General features: G+C 34.0%; 2 protein-coding genes across 2 annotated transcripts; one reads left to right on the forward strand and one right to left on the reverse strand.

Moving 5' to 3' along the window:
- The first annotated feature begins 8371 nt into the window (after positions 1–8371).
- On the forward strand, positions 8372–10428 carry LOC121794196 (squamosa promoter-binding-like protein 8). Its single transcript, XM_042192260.1, has 3 exons — positions 8372–9520; positions 9852–9997; positions 10075–10428. The coding sequence occupies exons 1-3, from the start codon at positions 8898–8900 to the stop codon at positions 10209–10211; spliced, it is 906 nt and encodes a 301-aa protein (XP_042048194.1). The 5' UTR covers positions 8372–8897; the 3' UTR covers positions 10212–10428.
- Positions 10429–19759: 9331 nt separating this feature from the next.
- LOC121794206 (squamosa promoter-binding protein 1-like) lies at positions 19760–21673 on the reverse strand. The gene is made up of 3 exons (XM_042192272.1): positions 21219–21673; positions 20715–20839; positions 19760–20232 (listed from the first exon to the last, which is right to left on the reverse strand). The coding sequence occupies exons 1-3, from the start codon at positions 21512–21514 to the stop codon at positions 20153–20155; spliced, it is 501 nt and encodes a 166-aa protein (XP_042048206.1). The 5' UTR covers positions 21515–21673; the 3' UTR covers positions 19760–20152.
- Positions 21674–22077: the final 404 nt, after the last annotated feature.

The raw sequence follows: 22077 nt of genomic DNA on the forward strand, positions 1-22077 counted from the left end.
AATCTTTGTAATAATCTAAAATTGTGAATATCTACCTTAGTACATTGAATTAATGGATAATAATTTAATAAGTACCCAAATTACATAAACTTTTGTCGGTTGGCTTGTGATAGACTGAAAATACATTTAATGATGCCAGCATGGGATCCTCACGCGCTTATTCTGCGCGTGGCTAAGTTGTCGAAAGTAAAAATTGTTTTTGTCAGGGCTCGCACTCTCACGCGTTCAATTTCAATATTCGACTTCCTTATTATTTTGTCTTGTGTATAATACTGCATTTTACAACTACCCCCTTCGTATGCGGATCTGGATTTCCTACTACTCCCTTCGTAGTAGATGTCTTATTTGATTATGTCACGAATTTTAAAAAATTTAAAAGAAAGTATATTCAATAAGTTAGTGAAATATGAGTCTTATATATATATTGATTTTATAACGAAATGTGAATGAAATAAGTTGATGGAATGTAGGGTCTAGTTACCAATTATGGTAAAAGTGAAATAAGACTTTTATTGTGGATGAACTGAAATGACATAACAAAACTCTTATTGTGGGACGGGGGGAGTTTTATCAAATTTAATAAACATATTTTTAGATTTTTAATAATGTTACGAAGTCCAGATCAAAATTGTCAACATATCAAATTATTCTCCTACAAAAATTTTATCAAGAACTATTTGTAAGAAGTTAAAAAATATATTAACATTCAACTTATTTTTCGGAACAAAATATTAAGATATCATCCGATATCATGTCATTACTCAAGCATTATATTAAAATTTTATTTGATGATAAAATATATACTCCTATAAGTAATTATAAAAGATTGGAACATAATTGATTAAGTGAGCAGATTATAATAAATAAATGAATAAATTCAATGACTAAAAACTTGGGATATGGAGTATTTGATTAATTTTAAAGATTGTGGTAGAATTGATAAAACTATTACAAAGTTTGATATATTCGATTTAATTAAAAATCAATTTTGAATTATTGTAATAAAGTTCTAATGTATTTATGACCGACACCGTACAAAATTTGAATCGAATTGTCCACAATGTTAAGTAGAATGGGTATATCTTGGATTTTGTAAAAAAAAAACAAACAATTTATTTTAGAGATAGTTATTGATTAAATTATGTCATAAACCAACTATAAACATAAAAAAGAACCAAAATTTGAACCTCTTGGAACAGGAAATGGAAATCGTTTTTTTCTTTTTGTTGAAAAAATAATTAAAAAGAATCCAACAAATGAAATTAGAGAAATTGAATTTCATATAAACTGCTAAAGTCTAGAATTTGTGAATTCTGTTTGACCGGTCAACATACAAGTACATTACATGAGGACCATACCAGACCAGACCTAAGGCCATGAATAACCCCGTCCCCAAGTCCCCTCCACGTCATCATTCATCTACAGTTGCAGCCCAAGCCCCAACTGCTCTAACCCTGCAGGCCACAACCCGAGCCGCAACTAATAAATGATATTATTCACAACTTCAACCTATTTTACACGTAAAATAAAAAAAGCCGGAAATTTATAACACGAAAAATTTCATTTATAACGCGAGAATTTCATTTTTAATACAAACACAATAAATTATAACCTAAAAATATTAAAAAATGCAAAAAAAAAATTAAAAAATGCAAATCTGCCCACGTCGCCCCTTTCCCTCTCTTCCTCCTTCTTCTTCCTCTCCCCATCCCTCTTCTTCCTCTTCCAAAATGTAAAAATTCAGAAATTGCGGCCCGAACCCCCTTGCCCCGGAAGCTCCAACGCCCAGGCCGGGACGCGGGACCGTCACCGAGCCGCAAATGCGGCCCCGGGACCGACTTTGGCCGTGACTCCACCTCCTCCAACGCTTGGGACGGGCCGGGACTCGCGAGATGCGGCCGGCCCCTTGCGTTATTCATGCTCTAACCGTCACGGGGTGGGATCCCCTGCTGTGGTGGGGAGCACAGCAGGGGCTGCTGCCCTCTCACATACAAATATTTTAATAATAAATTTGAATTATTAAAAATAATTAATATAAAATAATTTTTGTGAGGAGTAGCAGCCCCTGCTGTGCTCCCTCCACATCAGGGGATCCCATCCCAACCGTCCCTGTCTTTTAAATGCCTTTTGGCAAAGTCTTCAATTTAAAATTGTCCCAAATTTTTATAATTAAATATCAAGTGACCAATTAAATAAATTTCTTAATTATGTGAACATAATTTAAGCCGCAATCAGAATTCAAAACTTTTTTTGGATTACATAATTATGCTCTTACATAAACTATAAGCAATCAGATCACATTAAACCCTAAGCAACAATCTTAAAACATTTGATTGTTTTTTTTTCATATTTTAACCCTATAATAATAATTGAATTGAAAATAACAAAGTATTTCCAACAATAGAAAAATATGAAAATCCATCCAATTAAGTTCAAGAGTATTGTGGGGATTATTAACTGGAGTATATAATATAACTTGATTCCCCTACTTTTCAGTACATATCGACCATGGTACCATAAAAGATCATTTAATTCAGGACATTTAATACATCTAATACGTAATCAATCACACCTAATTTGAATCAATAACACATATTATTCCAAACACTGAGGCCATCCACTACGCTGTCTTTATACCGTCCCTTAACTACTACTTGACGACTATTTGAGGGACCCACCGTCATTTTTTCCTCCATCCCTTAACTAAGGGACGAAACATGCAACGCTCCGTCCCTTAACCGTCCCTTATTCCGCCCCTTAATTACTATTCATTCATTCAATTTAATTTTTTATTTTTTTCCCAACTCAATTCAATTAAAACAAATACACTTTATTAAAAAACACACTTTATTAAATAACATACAACATAAAAAACACACAACATAATTTAAAATACAAATTTAAAGAAAAATAAAAAAACTACTCCGCCGCCTAATCATCCTCCGGAGGCGGTCGAGGTTGAGGGGGAGTCGGAAGGCCAAGTTGTGCTGCCATATGCACAATTCCGTTCCACCAGGCCGTGAATTGGGCGTACGAGAAGCGGGAAGTGTCCGCCATTGTGGCGGTCATGTACGCCACCATAAGTGTATCCGAGCCTCCACGCGAGCCCGATCCCTAGTCGGCTGGCTTGATTCGCCTCGGCCCTTCCTTGCTCTAGACGCTTTCGCCGCCTTCGTCCCTTGCGGCCGACAGCGCCCACTCGCGGATCCTCCAGCATCGCCGACCGTACCAGCAAACTCCTGGGATTCAGCCTCAGGTTGGCTGATGCCCTCAGCGGTGTCACCACCAGACGAGTAATGGCCACTCGCCGTATGCTTCGTGCGCTTCGAGGTTGAGCCCGAGCTGGAGCGGAAACCGCCGGCCCACCGTTCCTCGTCCTTGACGGCTTGCCAAACATAGAAAAATCTGAATTGATGACGTTCGTCCTGGTAGTAGGCGCGCAAAGCGGACGTCAAAATGTCGGTTGCCGTGGCGCCGCTTTGGTAGCGCGCCTCTTTGGCCGAGTAGATGCCGCAGAATTTTTTGAACTATCGATCGACTCGGTCAAAGTGAGAGCGGAGCATTTTAAATTTGCGCTTGCGGGAGCCTTTCGGCTTTATCTGGTGGTAGACCTCGCAGGTCTTTTCCCAGAAACACTTCCGAGATTGTTGATTCCCGACGATGGGATCGTACGAGACGGCGATCCAGGCGTTGTACACCGCCAACGTTTCGAGGTTGTTGTACAGATGCCAGCCTAGCTCCTCTTCCTCTTCCTCCTCGTCCTCGCCAGCCTGGGGTTGTACACCGCCTCGGCCTACTCCCGGCGTGGGATCAACGGGAAAATACTCCCGGATCTAGGATAATCCATGCGAATACCGCGGGGCGGAGGGACGGACATATACCTCAAGGTCAAAATTGGGTGGTTGGTACCCCCTCGGCGTCGCCGTACCCTGGGTCCCCGGCGTTGACGAACCAGAACCGCCCAATGTGTTGATCATGGTCTCCCAATCGCCGAACGCGTTGAGATCCCACCCGCCGGAGCCGGAATCGCCGTAGTTGCCGTCGCCGGACATCTTGAGTTATTATATGAAAATTTGAGAGAAAATTTGAGAGAAAATTTAGATGATAGGAAGAATAGATGTGTAGTTGTGTGTGAAATGAGCATGAGTTTAGGAGTATTTATAGAGTAAAAAAATAATTAAAAATAAAAAAATAAAAAAATTGTATTTTTACAGTTACAAAAAAAAGTTTCTTTTATTTTTTTAAAATTTGATTTTTTTTTAAAAAATATTTATTCCGTCAGCACGTGACGACGCCCACTCGCGGGCCGGCGAGTGGGCGTCACGCACGACGCCGGGTCACACCACGTCGCCTAGGCGCGTGGCGAGACAGCCCGTCTGTTGGCTCGACGGGACGCGACGTGGGACGAGACGCGGGACGGCGCGGCGAGCTATAACGAGTCGCGCCGGGGTCCCGTCTCTCCGGGACGGGACGCGAGACGCCGGCGAGACCCGTAGTGGATGGTCTAATACATAATAGCATCTACAGTGGTGGAAAGATCGTCCGCCCTAGTGGTCACTACATCAGCATTTCTTAGTCTAGTCCTTCCTTCTGCAGTGGTTTCGCCCTAGTGTCCACCCGATCTATTTAAACTCGTTTTTAATTTAATTTATAATGTTATTGTTTTCATTTTTATTTTCACGTAATATAAATAGTAAAATTAAATATTAAATTAAATGCAAAACATACCTCACTTAATTTTTTAACAAAAAAGTTATAAATTTTATATTTAATTTTATTTTTTTTAAAATAATAAATAGCAAAATATAATATACTATTAAGCACAATGAATTTAAATAAAAAAATTACATTAATTGAAAAAAAACACTTATATTATTTAAATTAAATTTACATTATCATAAAATATAAACATTCTTATAGGAAAAAAATATAACAAAAAAAGAATCGATTAAAATGAGAAACGTATATAATAAAATTAAAAAACATTACCATAAAAAATATAAACATGCTTATAGGAAAAAGTATAAAAAAAAATCGAATAAAATCAGAAAAGTATAATAAAGGTCAAAATTAAAACAAAAAATTGATAGTTTGGGGCTTGAACCTACAACCTTTATGATATTTCAAGACACATTTACCACTAGGCTAAACATAGATTTTGTATTGAAATCAAAAAAAGTTTTTACTTAAAGCAACAAAAACTCTCTTTTATGTGTGAAACTAATTGTCCCATGTCGAAATCACAAAGAAACTTAGAGTTGAAAATTCATCTATAAAACTACCATTTATCTCAAATCGAAGTCACAATGAAAGTTGGAGTAGAAAACCTATCTATAAAAGATTACTGAAGCAATGCAAAACCAGCTCATCTAGTGTGAATGATTATATTCTACAAAATAGTATAATCTTTCACTAATTCACGGATCCGTCTTTTGGTATGGATCATTGTGAAATTATAGTTTTTTTGTTTTAATTTAAAAAATGATTTTTATAATTAAAAATTCATTTTTTTATAATTAAAAATTTATTTTTTATCGTCCGTGCTCCTGCAGTGGGCGGACGAGGAGACGGACGACGGTCGGGCGCCCCTTCATCCGCAACGGAAAGTTTGGTCGTCGCGATCGTCCGGAGGATCGTCTGTCGACCTGCAATGGTCGGACGAGTGCGGACAAGGAATCGTCCGGACAATTTTTGCACCATTGTGGATGCTCTAATCCAAACTTCTGTGATTTTTAACATCGATGATTTTCAGACTAATTAAAAGAGAACAGTATTCATTAACTCGACCACAATAATGTACCGAGCTAAAACTGCCACAAAATCATATCATTATTGTAGTACTACTATTAAACTACGTTTTTAATGAACAAGTTTATGTATTTTCCCTTCATTCAATCCATAAATTATGGATTTGAATTCAAGTACATAAATATAATAAATCAATATTGATTTTCATATAAAGTACATAAAATATAGATATATGTGAATTGTAATAAGAAAATTAGCAAGTTAAGTTTTGTAAAATATAGACTTAAGTTATGTTTATCATCTAAAACCTTTTTGCCTACGTTTCACAAAACCCTATGGGCTATGAGTTTGATTGTTGAAAATATTGAAAATTCGAATAAAATTATCAAATTATCAAATTTTATCATCAAAATATATGTCCTTATAAAATTACATTTAATTTTATATATGTTTTGTAAAAAAATAATTTGAATGAGATAGTTATATGAGTTTAAAGCTTTTAGATATTTTCAAAAAGTTAGTTATAACTAACAAAATTCAGTTTCCATTAAAACCCCTAATTGACATTATTTATGCACGAATTGATATCAGTAAATCCTAGTTAACATTGTTACAACAGTTAGTTGACATCGCGCGGAAATTGATCTTAGCCGTTTATTTTCAGATCAGATGGACTAAATTTGGTAAGTTATCAATTCAAGGCTGTAGTTAGCAACTTGACAGGACCTATACATATATATACATACAGTGAGAAATGTTATGGTTGGTATACCATTTATTTTGATTCCAATACCTAAAAAAATTATTTCATTCGTTCCATGTTAATAGAGGTGTTTCATTTTCTAAGAGAAAGAATAATGTATAGAAGACTGTTTGTTACTATTATTTTTCCAAAATGAGTGTAACAAATGAAACGCCTATATTAAGGCGGAACGAAGGGAGTACTACTTACGTTATTAATACTAAAAATTGATTAAATGCAGCAATTCTAACCTATATTTATATAACTTCAAATTAAATAAAAATAACAAATTAAACTTTAATTTTTTTATATAATTATGGAATATAGTTAATAGTACTTAGAAAGCACTCCATTATGGTAAGGTTTTATCTTATCTTTATCCTGTTTTCTTTTAGTTTTAGGTTTTGCTTTTTAGCTTTATCGTTTTTTCTAAAATTTGTTTTTATTCTTTCTCTCTAGTCCCACAAAATTTGTCACCTTTGACTTTGACATGAGTTTTTAAGAAATACTAATGGGTTTCCTATTTTATGGAGTAACCTAATTCCATTCCACTTTGATTTCGATATGCAATTCCGTTAAAAAAATTAAAGCCTGGTGGATTGCACCTAATTTAAACTTCATGACTTTAGTCTGTTTAAGTTCGAGCTCTATAATAATAATAATAATCATCATAATAATAATAATAATTCAATAAACATTTTGGAAGAAATGGAATAAATAGAAATTTATTATGTAATTTATCCGTTATAGAAAGAATTAAATAACTATGGATCCGTGGAACCAAAACGGTCTTTGCAACGGAAACCTATAATTGTCGCCACGAATTATCATACACTTTCTGTAATTCATATTAAATGAAAGTAACAAATCGAAGGTTTAGCAAATTATTAGATTCGACCAATCTAAACTTAGAAAAGTAATTATTTACCAATAATTATAGCGTCTCACATCATTTGTAATAATATGCCTACACGCACACACCTCAATTCCAAAGTTTGAATAATATTTTAATGTTGCAATTTTTCATTCTTTAAAACGATTCTGATCAATTCTCCCATTCCTAATTTATCACTATATATTTATCTCGTTGTGGCCATATCACTAAACCCTAAAATGCTGCTTATTTTTACACGAAATTATCCCATTCAAATTAGTAGTACTCTCTTATTCTCGTTCCCAAATAGCCCAACTACTTTGTTTGAGATTATCCGCGAAAAATAAAAGAAAAGAAAACAAAACGAATTACTACTTCACAAAGTTAAAATAAAATATATTCATAGTGAATTATATATTTCATTTGTCCCATAAAAATATGAATTTTTCATTTTGCTCTGTTTATAAATAATCATCATTTCTATTTTTGGTAACTTCTTTCTCTCTAATAAGGTGGACTCGTTCTCCACTAAAAATACTCTCTTTGTTCCCCATTAAATGTTCCAGTTTTCTATTTTGGTATGTCCCTTATTATTGTTCCACAACACTTTTACTATTTTTGATAATGTACCCCACATTCCACTAATTCATTTAGCCTCACATTATAATATAAAACTAATATAAAAAAATAGAACCTATATTGGGAGAGGGGGGACAATTGTAATTACTTTTTTCTATCTCTTTCTTATTTTACTAATTGTGCATTGAAATCCATGTCGTCCGAAATGTCCATATTTTTTTTAGGACCGGTGGATGGATGGAGTATAGATGAAGTTTAAAATATCTAATTGGAATTACATGGATTGAAAATAGAAATATAGCGAAGGGGCTAAAGTGGAAATAAGGAAATGGGGAGTGGGTAAAAAAGTAAGTGCATTTAAATAGAAGTAACTGATCTCTGAGCAAAGCCGCCTCACTCAAGTCAGCAGGGTCCGAGTCTCTCACAGAGACACCTAGTGAGTGAGAGAGAGAGAGAGAGTATTACTCTATTGGTTGAAATAGATGCCATTTGTTGAGAGAGAGAGAGAGAGACATATAGTCATTGCCAAGATTAAAGGAGAAACACTAGGCTCCATATTTACTACTCCTGTAGGTTTTTGATTTACCACACTGTAACTGTAGTCTGTATAGCTCTGCAAGGTGAAGCTCAATTTCATTTGCTTCAAAGAGTCCTGTCAACATAACCCGACAATCCACATCTTCCTTAATCCCCACTCAAAACTACCACAAATCAAACACTTTTTCAACTTAGATAAAACACTCGCATACACATTTGCAAGGCAAAATAAAAAGCTAGAGTCTTTTACAGCTTTACCAGTACTGTCCACAATCTCCCCCCTTTAAAGCTGACAGATTTCTCCCTCTCTCTCTCTCTTGATTTCAGATAATGTTCAGTTTCATCTCTCCTATATGTATTGACTGCTCTCTCTTTTCCTCACACCTAGTTTTTCAAACTCAACAGTGAAATCAAGCAATGTTGGACTATGGCTGGGGCAACACATCATCGATCATCCTCAATGCCGATGAACCCGGTCCCGATCCAGAACCGAACCGCCCGGTTTTCGACCCTTACTCTTCCCACTCCTTCTCCGACCCACCCCCCAATTTCTCTAACCCGGATACCCACTTCTCCGCCGCCGTCCACCACCACCACCACCTCCCTTTCCACGCCCCTTCTCCAAACACCCACTTCACCGCCTTCTACGGCGGCGCGGCTGCCTCATACGCGCCGCCGCATCCGTCAATCCTGACCCTCGAACCGGCTGCGGCGGCTTACTCGATGGTGCCGAAGAGCGAGCCGGTGGGGGGCGGCTTCGACTTCAACGCGGAGTACAACAGCAGAATCGGACTGAACCTTGGCGGCAGGACCTACTTCGCATCCTCGGAAGACGACTTCGTGAACCGGCTCTACCACCGGTCCAGGATTTTGGAGCCCGGTTCGGCCAACTCGCCGCGCTGCCAGGCGGAGGGGTGCAACGCCGACCTCACCCACGCCAAGCACTACCACCGCCGCCACAAGGTCTGCGAGTTCCACTCCAAGGCCGCCACCGTCATCGCCGCCGGCCTCACCCAGCGCTTCTGCCAGCAATGCAGCAGGTTGGTTGGGTGCATTTTCTTCTTTGATTACCAAATGGACGAAACTGCCCTCCCGCGACGCTTAATCATTGAGCGTCGTACGTGGGAAGATCCCGAGGGCATTCCCGTCCGTAAATAAATTAATTGTGTTTTTTTTTATTTCCCACCTTCCAGTTTCGTATATGCACGGATTTGTTGCGAATTTGTTGAATCTCTTTTGCGGCTTTAAATGATGAGCAGTTAACGTTGTTTCTCTTCAACTCCAACACCGAGTTCTTGATTTCCGGATAACGTACGAAACCGAATCTCCATTGTACTAATTTTTAGTATTTTTCAAACTTTCCAATTTCAGATTCCACCTGCTGTCGGAATTCGACAACGGCAAGAGAAGCTGCCGCAAGAGGCTCGCCGACCACAACCGCCGCCGCCGCAAATCCCAGCAAAACAACCACGAAAAATCCCACCCCGAAATCTCCTCCACCTCTGAAAACCTAGCAAGTAATTAAACACCTTTCCACAACTAACCCTCTTCAAAAAATCCAATCTTTTTCACAATCGCATCATCAATTTTGCAGGGTCACCGACGGAATCCGGCCAACACTCTTCATCGGTGACGGTGGCGATCTCGCCGCCGAGAATCTCACTTGATTGCTTCCGCCACCGCAGCGGCACAGCTCCATCGTCCAACTCCCTCTTCTACTCCAACGGTTAATTAAAGAAAGAAAATGAAGAGGCTATTAGCAATAACATAGTTGAGAGATATGATGATTTCCTTTTCCTCATCGTTCTTGTTAACCCTTATCTGAATTATTCCAACTCAATTTCCCTTTTTTTATTTTTAAATTTTATTAGTATAATGATGAATTATTATGTTTCCGTACGTGTAAGCCATATATGAGCAATGTACCTTCATCTTCCAAGGGATTGAATTCCCACTTTGCATGCCTAACTCCAGCTCTAACCGTAAATATAAAAAAAGGGAAAATAAAATAAAATAAAATTCCTTCTGCATTGAAGATTAATTGCTATTTGGGTAAAAGGGTTGGGTTTGGCAGAGAGGCACTCATGCAGGCTATTTCTATTTAAAGTTACTGCATTATTTTCTTTTTGTCTGTTGCTCAATGATATTTTCGAAACAGTAAAATTAAGGATGAGTGGTGAAAAATTGAAAATGAATGGTGAAAATTGCTTGGTGAAGAAGATGCCAGTAAGTCAAGCTGTCTCCTGCATGGAGGCTATGGTTTGAGGGAAGCTAAATTTGTAGGGCCTTTCTTTTTATATCACTCTCATCTACTGTTTAAGTGTCATGTGAATGAGTCTCTTGATTGAGATGTTCTGTGTGTGTGTGTGTGTGTGTGTGTGTGTGTGTGTGTGTGTGTGTGTGTGAGGATACATATATCTTTGAGATAAAAAATATTCTCTTTTTTTATGTTAATTTTTCTATGGAAAAATCATCTAGTGGTCAAAATTATTACTACTGTGAATGTGACTTGATAGAGTAACTCGATAGATGGTAGTACTATAACTTATTTTGATTTTTCTAGCGTACTACTTATAAATTATTTTTTGGACCTTTGACTAAAGTCGTTGAAATGTTTAAATTTTAAAGATAATGTATGTGTATCAAATGTTGAAACGTGTTAAAAATAGGTATGGATTCTAGTAAAAAAAATAGTACTACTCTCCGTATATATTTCTTAGGCATGGATTATTCTTATCTTAAAAAAGGTGTTGTGAAAACATTCGTAGCAATATTTTCCCGCCAAATACACATCCACAAAAAAGGAGATACTACTAGTGTATACATAAAATTGATTTTGATGAAATGAATCCGAGACTTTGTATATATAATTTTGTTTTAAGGTGCAAAATTGTTTTCTCTTTCTTTAATACTTCGTCTCTACATAAAAACTGAAATCAAAATGCATAAGTGTAGATTATTAGTATGCTAAGAGTTGTTTTGTTTGCAAAATTATACTACTATCTCGGAATTAAATACGTATCTATACATATATAAAGGGGGAGTTTTGGGTGTATTTATGGAATTATCATTTAAGCTTAAATATATAATTTAAATACTATAATCTAGACAGTTAAGAATAAAAACTATTATAAGTATTTAAGATACGTGAGTTTAGATTTAAATGAGTTAAATTATATGTATCATTCAACTGCAGCTTATGATGTACTAAAATATATGTATAGATACGTGATTGCAGTTACTATTTAAGATGGTTAACATTAAAACTCATTTTACCTTGGCCGTTACTTTTTTCTTATTAACTTGGCATTCAATCTGCAAACAATACGTAACAAATGTCCATTATTAAATATAGCAATAGTAACTTAAAAAATTATATTAATATTAAAAATATATGATTAAAGGATCTCTAAATGTGTGATTAATGTTAAAAACGTGTGACTAAAGGGCATCTAAATTAATTTTGCAGTTACATCATATGAAAGGTCAAAATTTTTTTTAAAGTATCAATTATTTGTTTAAATTACTCCATAATAAATGACATTAGAATAACTGCAAATAATTAAGATTGAGAAGAATGCCAAAAGGTACTACATTTTCTATAAATTTGAATTCCTTTAATCAAATGCATGTCTACATTGTGTATCATCGTCTCTCGATTAATGATTTTTGATTTAATATGTAGATTGTTTTTCTATCAACTTATGATTTGATTTATCATTTATATTGAAGATCTTCATATTTCTTTGCAATATCATGTAACCTATATTTTTACAGCAACATGGCCTACCGCAAGAAAACGAAAGAAGAGATTAGAAGAGTAAAAGAGCAATATGTAAGTTCAACTAACATCGTATCTTAGCATTTTTTTTCCTAACAAATCTGCACCACAATGGGAAACCGCAACATGTTGTTTGAACAAAATAGTACCTTTCAGGTGGAAGCGCTATCGCTTCAGTTAGTGGCGGTGTTGGAACAATAGAATTAACGCCGGTCTTCATTTGGCGATCGTTTTGGAAAAATGAATTAACATCGGTCTTGAAGTTTGCAGTGACAAAGGATTTGAAATTTGTAGAACAACATGAAAAACGTATTTAGTGTACATGTGGTGATGATGGTGGTGGCTAGAATTAACGTTTGTAGTACTCCATATATACATTTTCATGTTTGATGGTATGAAAGTCCAAGATATTTCTATATTTTTTGTAAATAGTTTGACCTTTCCTTCAATTTCTTACGCGTTGATACATTTTTCTATTACTATTACTTTATTTCATATGGTAAGTATATTAGAGTGCGAATAGTATTACTAATAATTTGTGAATTATTACTCTCGAGTGTGTTGCCATTTGTTATAATTTTTTGACTGAAATCTATTTTTAGTATTGGTTACTAATATTTTAAATATTTCATGTAAATATCTAGAAAATATATTTTTATATGAAAGTCTTTCCTGACATTATGGCATTTACCATATCCGAGAACCAATTTAAATAATTATGGAAATGATGGGATTGATTTCATTTACTTGGAGGGACAAATTGTGGTATATCTTAGGAAAGGATGAATGATTCTCTTTGAAATGCTGGTCTATATACGCGAGTTAAAAAAAATGGATACTTATGGAAATGGATGCAAACAAATCGGCCACACAATCTTATGCATTAAATGCACAAAATGATAGCCATGTTGAGGTTGATGAAAGTTTGTTTAGCTATAAAATACCGTTATAATATTAAACTGCCTTATTGAATTTTAATATTGTATTTATAATTATTAAATGAAAATAATATACAATGACATTCATGTAAATATAAAATGTTATTGTCTTTGCTCACCTTAATTTTTTAAAATGTATATGTAACTATTAGTTGCATTAGCACATCAATACACTTTGTATAGTAAAATTTAAATTATATTAATGTATTCATATGTAAATGTTTATTATTCATAAAACAAACATAAGTATATTAATTTAGACTACCATCATATTAATAGCAATATGTACGTTTTTTTTACAAATTCACCGATTAATATATTGGCTAATATTTTTTGTATTTTGAAAATTGTTTTGATATACTCTTTCCGTCCCATAGAAATAGGCTGATAAAATTTTTATTTTATATATTTATGATTATTGCGTATTAATTGACAAAAAATAAGTCCCATCATCATGACCATTATGAATATTACAATAAAGTAACATAAAAAAATTTAACAATAGAAGGAATCAAACGGTTTTAATTTTACAATCTTCATTCTACAGTCAATGCTATTATAATTATTTCTTTTTATTTTTTTCCTAATATTAAAGTTTGTTTTAAAGTGATTAACAAAGTAAAATTGAACTGGAACGGATGGAGAATTTTATTGATATTTTTCTCATTTGTTGGTCATGATGATTATATTTTAACGTTAAGGGTTTAGGATTTAGGTTTCAAGGTTTGAGTTTTTAGTGTATTAGGGTCACTATATTGCAATGTAATGAAGCTCGACTATGATAAAGTATAGTACTGATTTAAATGGATATAGAATACAAAAAAGATTGCACACAATTTTGTGACAATATTATTTTGCGTTGGCCGTTTATGATTCAAAATACAATTGTAAAAGCTTTTTGAGGTTTGAAAAACTATCGTCCAATTTTAAAACTTGCAATACTACCAATTTGTTTTCGGAATCAAAACTTGATTTTGTGCATTAAAACCTAAGATTGTTACTCATATTGTTTATTGTTAATATTGATTCTAATTTTATTTAATTAATTTAAAATTGAAAATTAAACTTTAAAAAATATACTATTAATCTGTGCATAGCACAGGCGTGATGCTAGTTTGTTTAGTTCATGAGATTGAATCTCACAACTCAATCCTAGATGAATAATCATATGATAATTAATCATAGTCACCATCCTCCAACTAAAATAATCTCACAACTCAATCATAAACTACATCTCATAATTATTTTATCTAACAAACCAAAAATAATTATAAACTATAATAATCTCACAGCTGATAAACTACATCTCATAAATTACACCTCTAAAAAATGGACTTAGTAAAAATAATTTAATTACACGACTGATGTCGTGCGCAAAGACAAGTAAACACTCACGTGAGTTCGAGAAAACATATTAAATTCGAACTTTAAAAATGAAGAGGGTCTAATTGATTGTATTAATTGCTAGGTCTATATATAATTTAATTATGTATAATCATGAAAGCGTTGTCGGTGAAAAGCTGAATAGATATTTATGTCAAAATAAATGAGAATAAAAAGGCCACAGAAACACACAGGATATTTTACCCTACCCAAGTTATGATCTAATTTAATTAAGGTTAGGTTGGTATATTCTCTGTAGCAATATAATACTATCAATATTTTGTAAACAGAGAAAAGATAGAGAGGTAGGAGAGAGAAAAGGAAGTTGGCATCAGGTGGAATTATTTTGGACTTTTAATGTGCTGTATCTTAGTAATTCTTATGAAAGCAATAGGACAAAATTTTTGCTAAAGGCTAAATATGATTTCTAGTAGTAGTAGTTTATATTCTAAAATGTTATTTTTATTAAAGTCCATCTATACATATAGAGAGCGTGTCGCACTATTCTGTCACTAGATAATCAACTATTAATATTAATTATTAGATTTGAAAATCATGTACCTGATTTAACCTTTAGAGAAAAGATAAGTATACATAACCACGAGGGTATTTTTGTCCAATCACTCTTCAAATTAGACGGTCTGAATTCTGATCATGACATGCCATAATTCACGGGATTAAATCTTACACAATTTGGTAAGTTATTCCCCAAAAATATCATCATTTCTATTACCACAATAATATTATCAACTATTATTATTATTATTATTAAATACATGCCACATAGGAGTATAGTAACACATAAAAATGCATGGAACGGTAAGAAAACATGCAAACGTGATTCACATCACTATTTCTTGAGAAATTGCGGATTGTAGTAGAGTATGATATGGAGTAATCTGTAGTGTCTAAAAATTATAGAATTGATCATATATCAGACCAAAAATTCCGCTTCTCCTTCAATTAATAGGTCGGAAATTCGATTTATTAGGAAAATTATGAAGGTTGATGTAAAAACTAGTACTAAAATTGATCTTCATAATATTAGAAGATAAAGAAAAAATGTTTTGCATGGTAATTTTCCATTATTAATTCTATATACTTAAATCTAATTTTGTATTATTAATTCAATTCAATTCAATAATTATTGACCTGCACCTAATTAATGTTGATATCTTTTATGTAGCAATTCAATATCCGTATTTAGTAAACAATAAATAATGAGAGTATAATTCTTGGTCTAATTGATATTTTTTTGTTAGAACTAAATTTATTGATACCCCCGTCCCAAGTTACTTGAGTCGTATTCCTTTTTGTGTTGTCCGAAGTTATTTAAGTCATTTCTCTTTTTGGATAAGAACAAAACATCTAATCACACTTATTTTATTCTTTGTTTTACTTTATTTTCTCTCATCTCTCTTACTTTATTTTCTCTTCTACTTTATTTAACTCATTAAACACAATTTTCTTAAATCTCGTGCCAAAAAGAAACGCCTCAAGTAACATGGGATGGAGGGAGTACATAGTAACACACCTAATTAATGGGATACATTTATTTGTACACTTGCAACAAACAGATATACTTGTGCACTTGCAACATAGTATGAAGATTCATCAAAAACGTATCAATTACTACAAAAATATCAAGAAACTACCTACGTACGATTATATAAATAGATTTGTACACATAAAATTGGATTCGTATATTTGATCACCTGACTTATAATTTTCAACAAATTTTTTATGTTCTCAATTAGTAGCTTACAGAATATATATTGAGGGTTTATTTAATTCAGTTTAATCTTTTTAAGCTCGGCTCCAACTTTACTTGCTTGATTGTTTGCATCTACACAATTTTTGGTTGATATTGTTTCTATAGAAATGTTAAGGTATACTGTAGCTCCAGCTCAATTTTACTATTCATATATTTATTGTCACAGTTATGATACATGTAAATAAAACCTAAATAAATATGTTGAATTAATGAATACAAACTTTTTTTTCTTCGACTATGTAACACTATAAGCTTATAACTTATAAGTAATTAATGAATAAGTATTTATGCAATCATAATCACTACAAAAAACTTATCTTTTAGGGACACAAAAATTTAGACGCAATTACTAGCGTTTGGAAATTTTTAAAAATAACCATAATTTAGAACGTAAAAGAAAGCATCTATAAATTGAAGGCAAATTGGAGTATATCTTAATCTTCTGTTTTTTAAGACACTTTTATTAGTGTCCCCTAATTTTAGCTGGGATACCAACAATAAGGACATTTTATGAAGCACTGGTGGTATAATTAGACACAAAAATTAGAATCCTTAATAGCATTAGAAAGTGTCCTTATCCAATTTTTTTTGTTGTTGTAGTGAATTAAGTATTAAGAGGGAGAGAAGACAAATTTAAAAAACCCTAACCCTAATAGAAGCATGCATTATAGGAGGAGGATGACAGAATTGTGTACTTAATTGGATTTATCAAATATGTTAGCTCGAAAAATTAAGTGCATTCATACTACTTTAAACTTCTCTGAAATCAAGACATTCCCAAAAGAGAAATTATTAATTAATGTCTACGAATTCTCTGACCCATTGTTGTTGCCAACAAATGAATAAAGTAGAAGACAATTCATTATTGGATATCTATCTCTAGTGTACAAATTCACATTCAAACTTGATATCATCCTTTTGTTTGGCGCTGCATTCATTTTTCATTTAAAATGTATAGATGTATCTATATGCATAAACACACACACACACACCTACCATTAAAGTTGAAACTTGATTAGACTCTGATGGTACAAAAAATATTTATGAGTGGCTGAATTATACATTAATGAATCTTGTTTCCACCACGTTCAAAAATCTTGTCTGCAACCACTCTTGTTGCTAAGGAGGGTGGGGGACTGCCTTTTGCAATTTGGTATATCATCGTATCATATTTATATATGCTTGCTATGATATCAACCAGCAATCATAATTAATTCTGACTATTGCATGATACAAGTATAACTGCATATTTATTTGGTTTTTAAATGATGGGACATTGGGACCCCTGACTAATTTAGTAGAAAACCTTCAAAATAGAATTCATTCCTAAAAATATTTTAAAAAAATAAGAGTCCCAATTCTTTCTCATAATGTAGTGTTTAATGTATATAGACAGATGAATTAAGAATTAATTTAAATGAGCCAATAATGTAAGAATTGGCTTCCCAATGATGACATCATGCAACAAAACACACTACAAAATTTAAAAAATTCTTCCTTTTCTTGTTTCTGTTTCCAAGGAGGGGGAAGATAGCTTCTTTATGAGGAGATTCGGGAATCTTGAAAATCAGATTTGAGTTGGCCCAGTGCTTGTTTTGGGGCCCAGCCCACGAACTATGAACAAAAGCAGAAACTAAAGAAACTACTTATTTGTTTTATATAATTAAATTATTAAATATTGATCTTATCCTATCATTTTCAGTGTTTTTGACAAAAATTATCCACCTTACAGTGATTACAAAAGGAACCCAAGGTTCAATTTTCGCTTTTAAATGTCCTGCAAAATATTTATAGACACAATTGCGAGGTACACACCTATATACAGGCTACATACATGCCAAAATATTATATTTTTGTTTGTCGCTCCTACATGTAATATAGTCCTATCACTGTAAGAAATAATAACACGAATCATTTAACAATCATATATCCACTTATGCTTGTAGGGAAAAAATATAATTCGAAATTTTTTTGTTAAAATAATAGAAAAAGTTGAGCATGTACTCTTCTGTAGATATAGGTGAAGATGTATAAAAGAACTAGTGTAAGAAAAAAAAACGAGTGTAAAAAAATCCAACAAAATTAAATACAGTAGTAGACAAAATCAAATATATACAAAAAAATGTGTTATGATAGTATGAGAAAAATCCAACAAAATCTCCTTGTTCAGGCTATCATGGCCATATTATATCCCCACTTTTCTCCATCACGTGCTTCTCACGTGGGCATGCCCCCACCCAACAACAACAACCTTTGACGGGACAGGATCAGTGCAGAGCTGCCACGTGTCCACGCTTGTGATTGACCTGATTTTCCAAAGTCTTTTTTTTAAGTAGGGACCTCTATCTCTAAAATTCAATACTATTCGACAAAAATTCAATACTATTCGACAAAACATATAAATCGTGTTGTTCCTTAGATCAAAACTTCAAAAGAATTAAAGGCGTTTTTTAATGAAATTTATGCACCACAAGTTCAATTGACGAATTGAGAGGGAGTCGAATTAAGTTCAAGTCATTTTGAATAACGTATAAATATTTTCAAGAATATATTAATTTCTCTGCATAATGCAATCCTTATTATAGTGTAATTAGTAAAACCATGTCTCATATATCTAATTAGCCATAGAGCTTTGTACCTTCTTCGAACAACATCATGCCTCGTGCCCTAAACAACGCACATTCTTGTTGATGCTTTTTTTATAATTGGAGTTAATTGAATACATTTTGGTTTGTTTCTCTAATTCGGAGTAGAAATTTGTAGTGGGTTCCTTCTTGTTGATGTTTTACTAGGCCTATCAAGTTTCTTTTATTAATTCACTTTGTGCAGTTAACATAGAATTATGTGTTACAATATATGCATATAATATAAGAACTGCACCACACATATAGATAAGATCTATATATGATTCTTCGGAAAAATATTCAGAAATTTTGGACACAAATAGAACTCCATATTGCATTGATCTCAATTTGCTTACGATTTTTTAAACGTTTATGGGAAAAAAATTAATGGGGCTTAGATTTTATTTATAATTTAAAAATATATAGATGATGAATCTAGATAGAAAATTACGTTTCATTTCAATTAGGTCAACTTATTTTTTTAAATAAAATAAATTAACTTCTTATAATTACACAGCTCAATTGACCAAGACATACAAAATTAAACTAATCTCAAGACTAATCAAATTAACAAATTTGTCCTCCTTATATTGCATCACTTGCCCAATTTTGATAAAATCATCCATTAAATTGACGAATTTTGATGTTATGTTTGTGTTGGGCTACATTCTTTAATCAAACTTACCTTTCAGTCAGATATAAAATATAACCCCTGGAGTTTAAAGTGGGCCCAAAACCAAGCATCCAAGTTCATTAATCCTAAATTCTTAAAGGTGTGATAATAAATCCAATCATATAACAAAAATTCATTAATAAACCAACATTTACAAACAACAAAATCATAACAAAAAATGAGATTTCAAAAAAACAAACATTGCACATCTTAGTACCCCAAAGGCAGCTTCCACAGGTCAGAGCAATCTCCATCTTCCGCTGCCCGGTGACCATGGTCCGAAATTATCCCGAAAGCGGGGTCCGGACCACGCATGAGATTCAACGTGACATGGGCCCGGTGTTCTGGTGCGACCCATCCCGGCCCTGTCTTGCAGTCGTTGCCAACTTGGGTGGCATCGAGCTGCCTGCAGGCCCGATTCTCGGCGATGAGCTCGCACAGTGCGGCGCTGCACATCGCCGGGAGATCTGGTGCCGGCAAGGCACTCCGCGAGGCGTACCTAGCCGGTGACAGAAGAGAGAGAACACACCCAGTGTTGTTGACTATGTGTGGATGTGGGTATCTGCCCGCACCCACCATCTTTATGTTTGCAATCATAATAAATAGAAGTATGTCATCTTTAATCATTAGGTCAGGTTATAAAAGAAAGTGAATAACTTATAGTCATAATTCATAACTAATTATAATAAGATTAATTAAAACTTAATTTGGAGCGCTGTAAACAAGTAACTATTTTTTTCATTTAATTTAAATTTTATTAGTAATAAATACATTATTAGGTTTAATAAATCCAAAACTATGGTAAAATGTAAATACATAACTTTTTTAACTTCAACCTTTTGAAAAAGTGCATAGTTAATTGACCAAATAAACGCAGATGGAAAAAGTGTGTCGGCTGGTGAGAATGTTAGATGACTTAAATGCACCCAAATTTGGTTTGAGAAAATTGAATGCAAGTATGGTCCAAATATAAGGCTGAAAATGGGTAGTACATGGCTTAATTTAGGTGTGTTGTACTTTGAAGTGATGTAGGAAAGAATTTAAGTGTAAGATTAAGGTACCTTGATATTGTCTCCTAGCAAGAGAGGTATGCTCTTGCGAGCTCTTTCTTCTTCTCTCATTGTGGCCAGCCAGCCTCCTTCGGCAACTCCTCTTCGCCTCATCGAACTCCGCCATCGCATGAAACCTACGCAACCGACGAGCACTAAAGTAATCGGTATATGCGCAAAAATGCCCGGTAAAAACAAAATACCGACCACTTTCTGACCACAATGTAACTAATATAAATGCTCTTTATATGGCTCGTCGCAAAATTTCTAAGCATTGTCGCTGCCCACAAATAACATGACCAAAATATTAGGACTCACAAATTTGCTATTTCCCAATTTCAATTTTTATCACTCCCTCCGTCCCCTATATAAAATTGAGACTTATATTCGACAAACTAACACGATCAAAATAGTATACTAAGACAGACAAATTTCCGAGCACATGCTTTTTCCCATCATATGTATTTGATTTCAATTTTTATCAAAATTAAGACTTATATTTTACTAACTTTTTACCTGCTGCATTGTTGGCAGAAGCGTTGGTCGATTCCAAGAAGCACGACTTTGGGGGCCTTGGCGTGCATCTCGCACACCTTGTGCCTCTTGTGGTAGTCTTTGGCATTCGCCAAAGGCGCCTCGCACCCCTCCACCTGGCACCGCGCCGCCACTCCTCCTCCGCCGGCCTTACCTCTCTTCGTCGGAGGCGGAGGAGACACGTCCCCCAAATAATGCCTCTTTCCAAGCTTCAAGTAGTCCTCCCATGCATGGTTGAGGCAGAAATTACCGTTATGCCCTCGCCAGTTATAATCCATCCTTTTTTCCTTCCTTACACTTGATTCTAAAACTACTAACAGAAACTGAATGTTACTATGTGGGAGAAAGAGTCTGCTTCTGTTGTTACTGTAGGAACATAAAAAAAAGGAAATATAGAAAAGAAGTGAGAGATAAGAATGATGGTGTAGTACTACAAGTAGGGGTATGGTTGCAAGTTGCAACTGCCTTATAAAAAGATTTATTGTGACTTATTTTAGACTATCTTAATTTGTTGCTATCCTATCCAATCCAATCCAATCCAATCCAATCCAATCTGATTCATTTTTTAATAAAATACTGGTAATTATATTTGTGTCTTATCAACATACACATCACTGATCAACACAACTTGATAAAGTATTTTTCTTATATATAAATATAAAATTTACAAAATGAGGGATTACATAAAGTAATAATGGGAGTGGCGATTGAGTTCGACCAGTGATAATAATACTGTGCAATTATTGAAAGAAAATAAGGGAAGCAGTTGTAAGTGAAATTATTTGTGATAAAATGGGTCAGAAGGGCTGGACATATAAACAGAGGGAAATAAATACTAATA

Source organism: Salvia splendens, chromosome 1, assembly GCF_004379255.2.
Source record: "Salvia splendens isolate huo1 chromosome 1, SspV2, whole genome shotgun sequence".
NCBI classification, from domain to species: domain Eukaryota; kingdom Viridiplantae; phylum Streptophyta; class Magnoliopsida; order Lamiales; family Lamiaceae; genus Salvia; species Salvia splendens.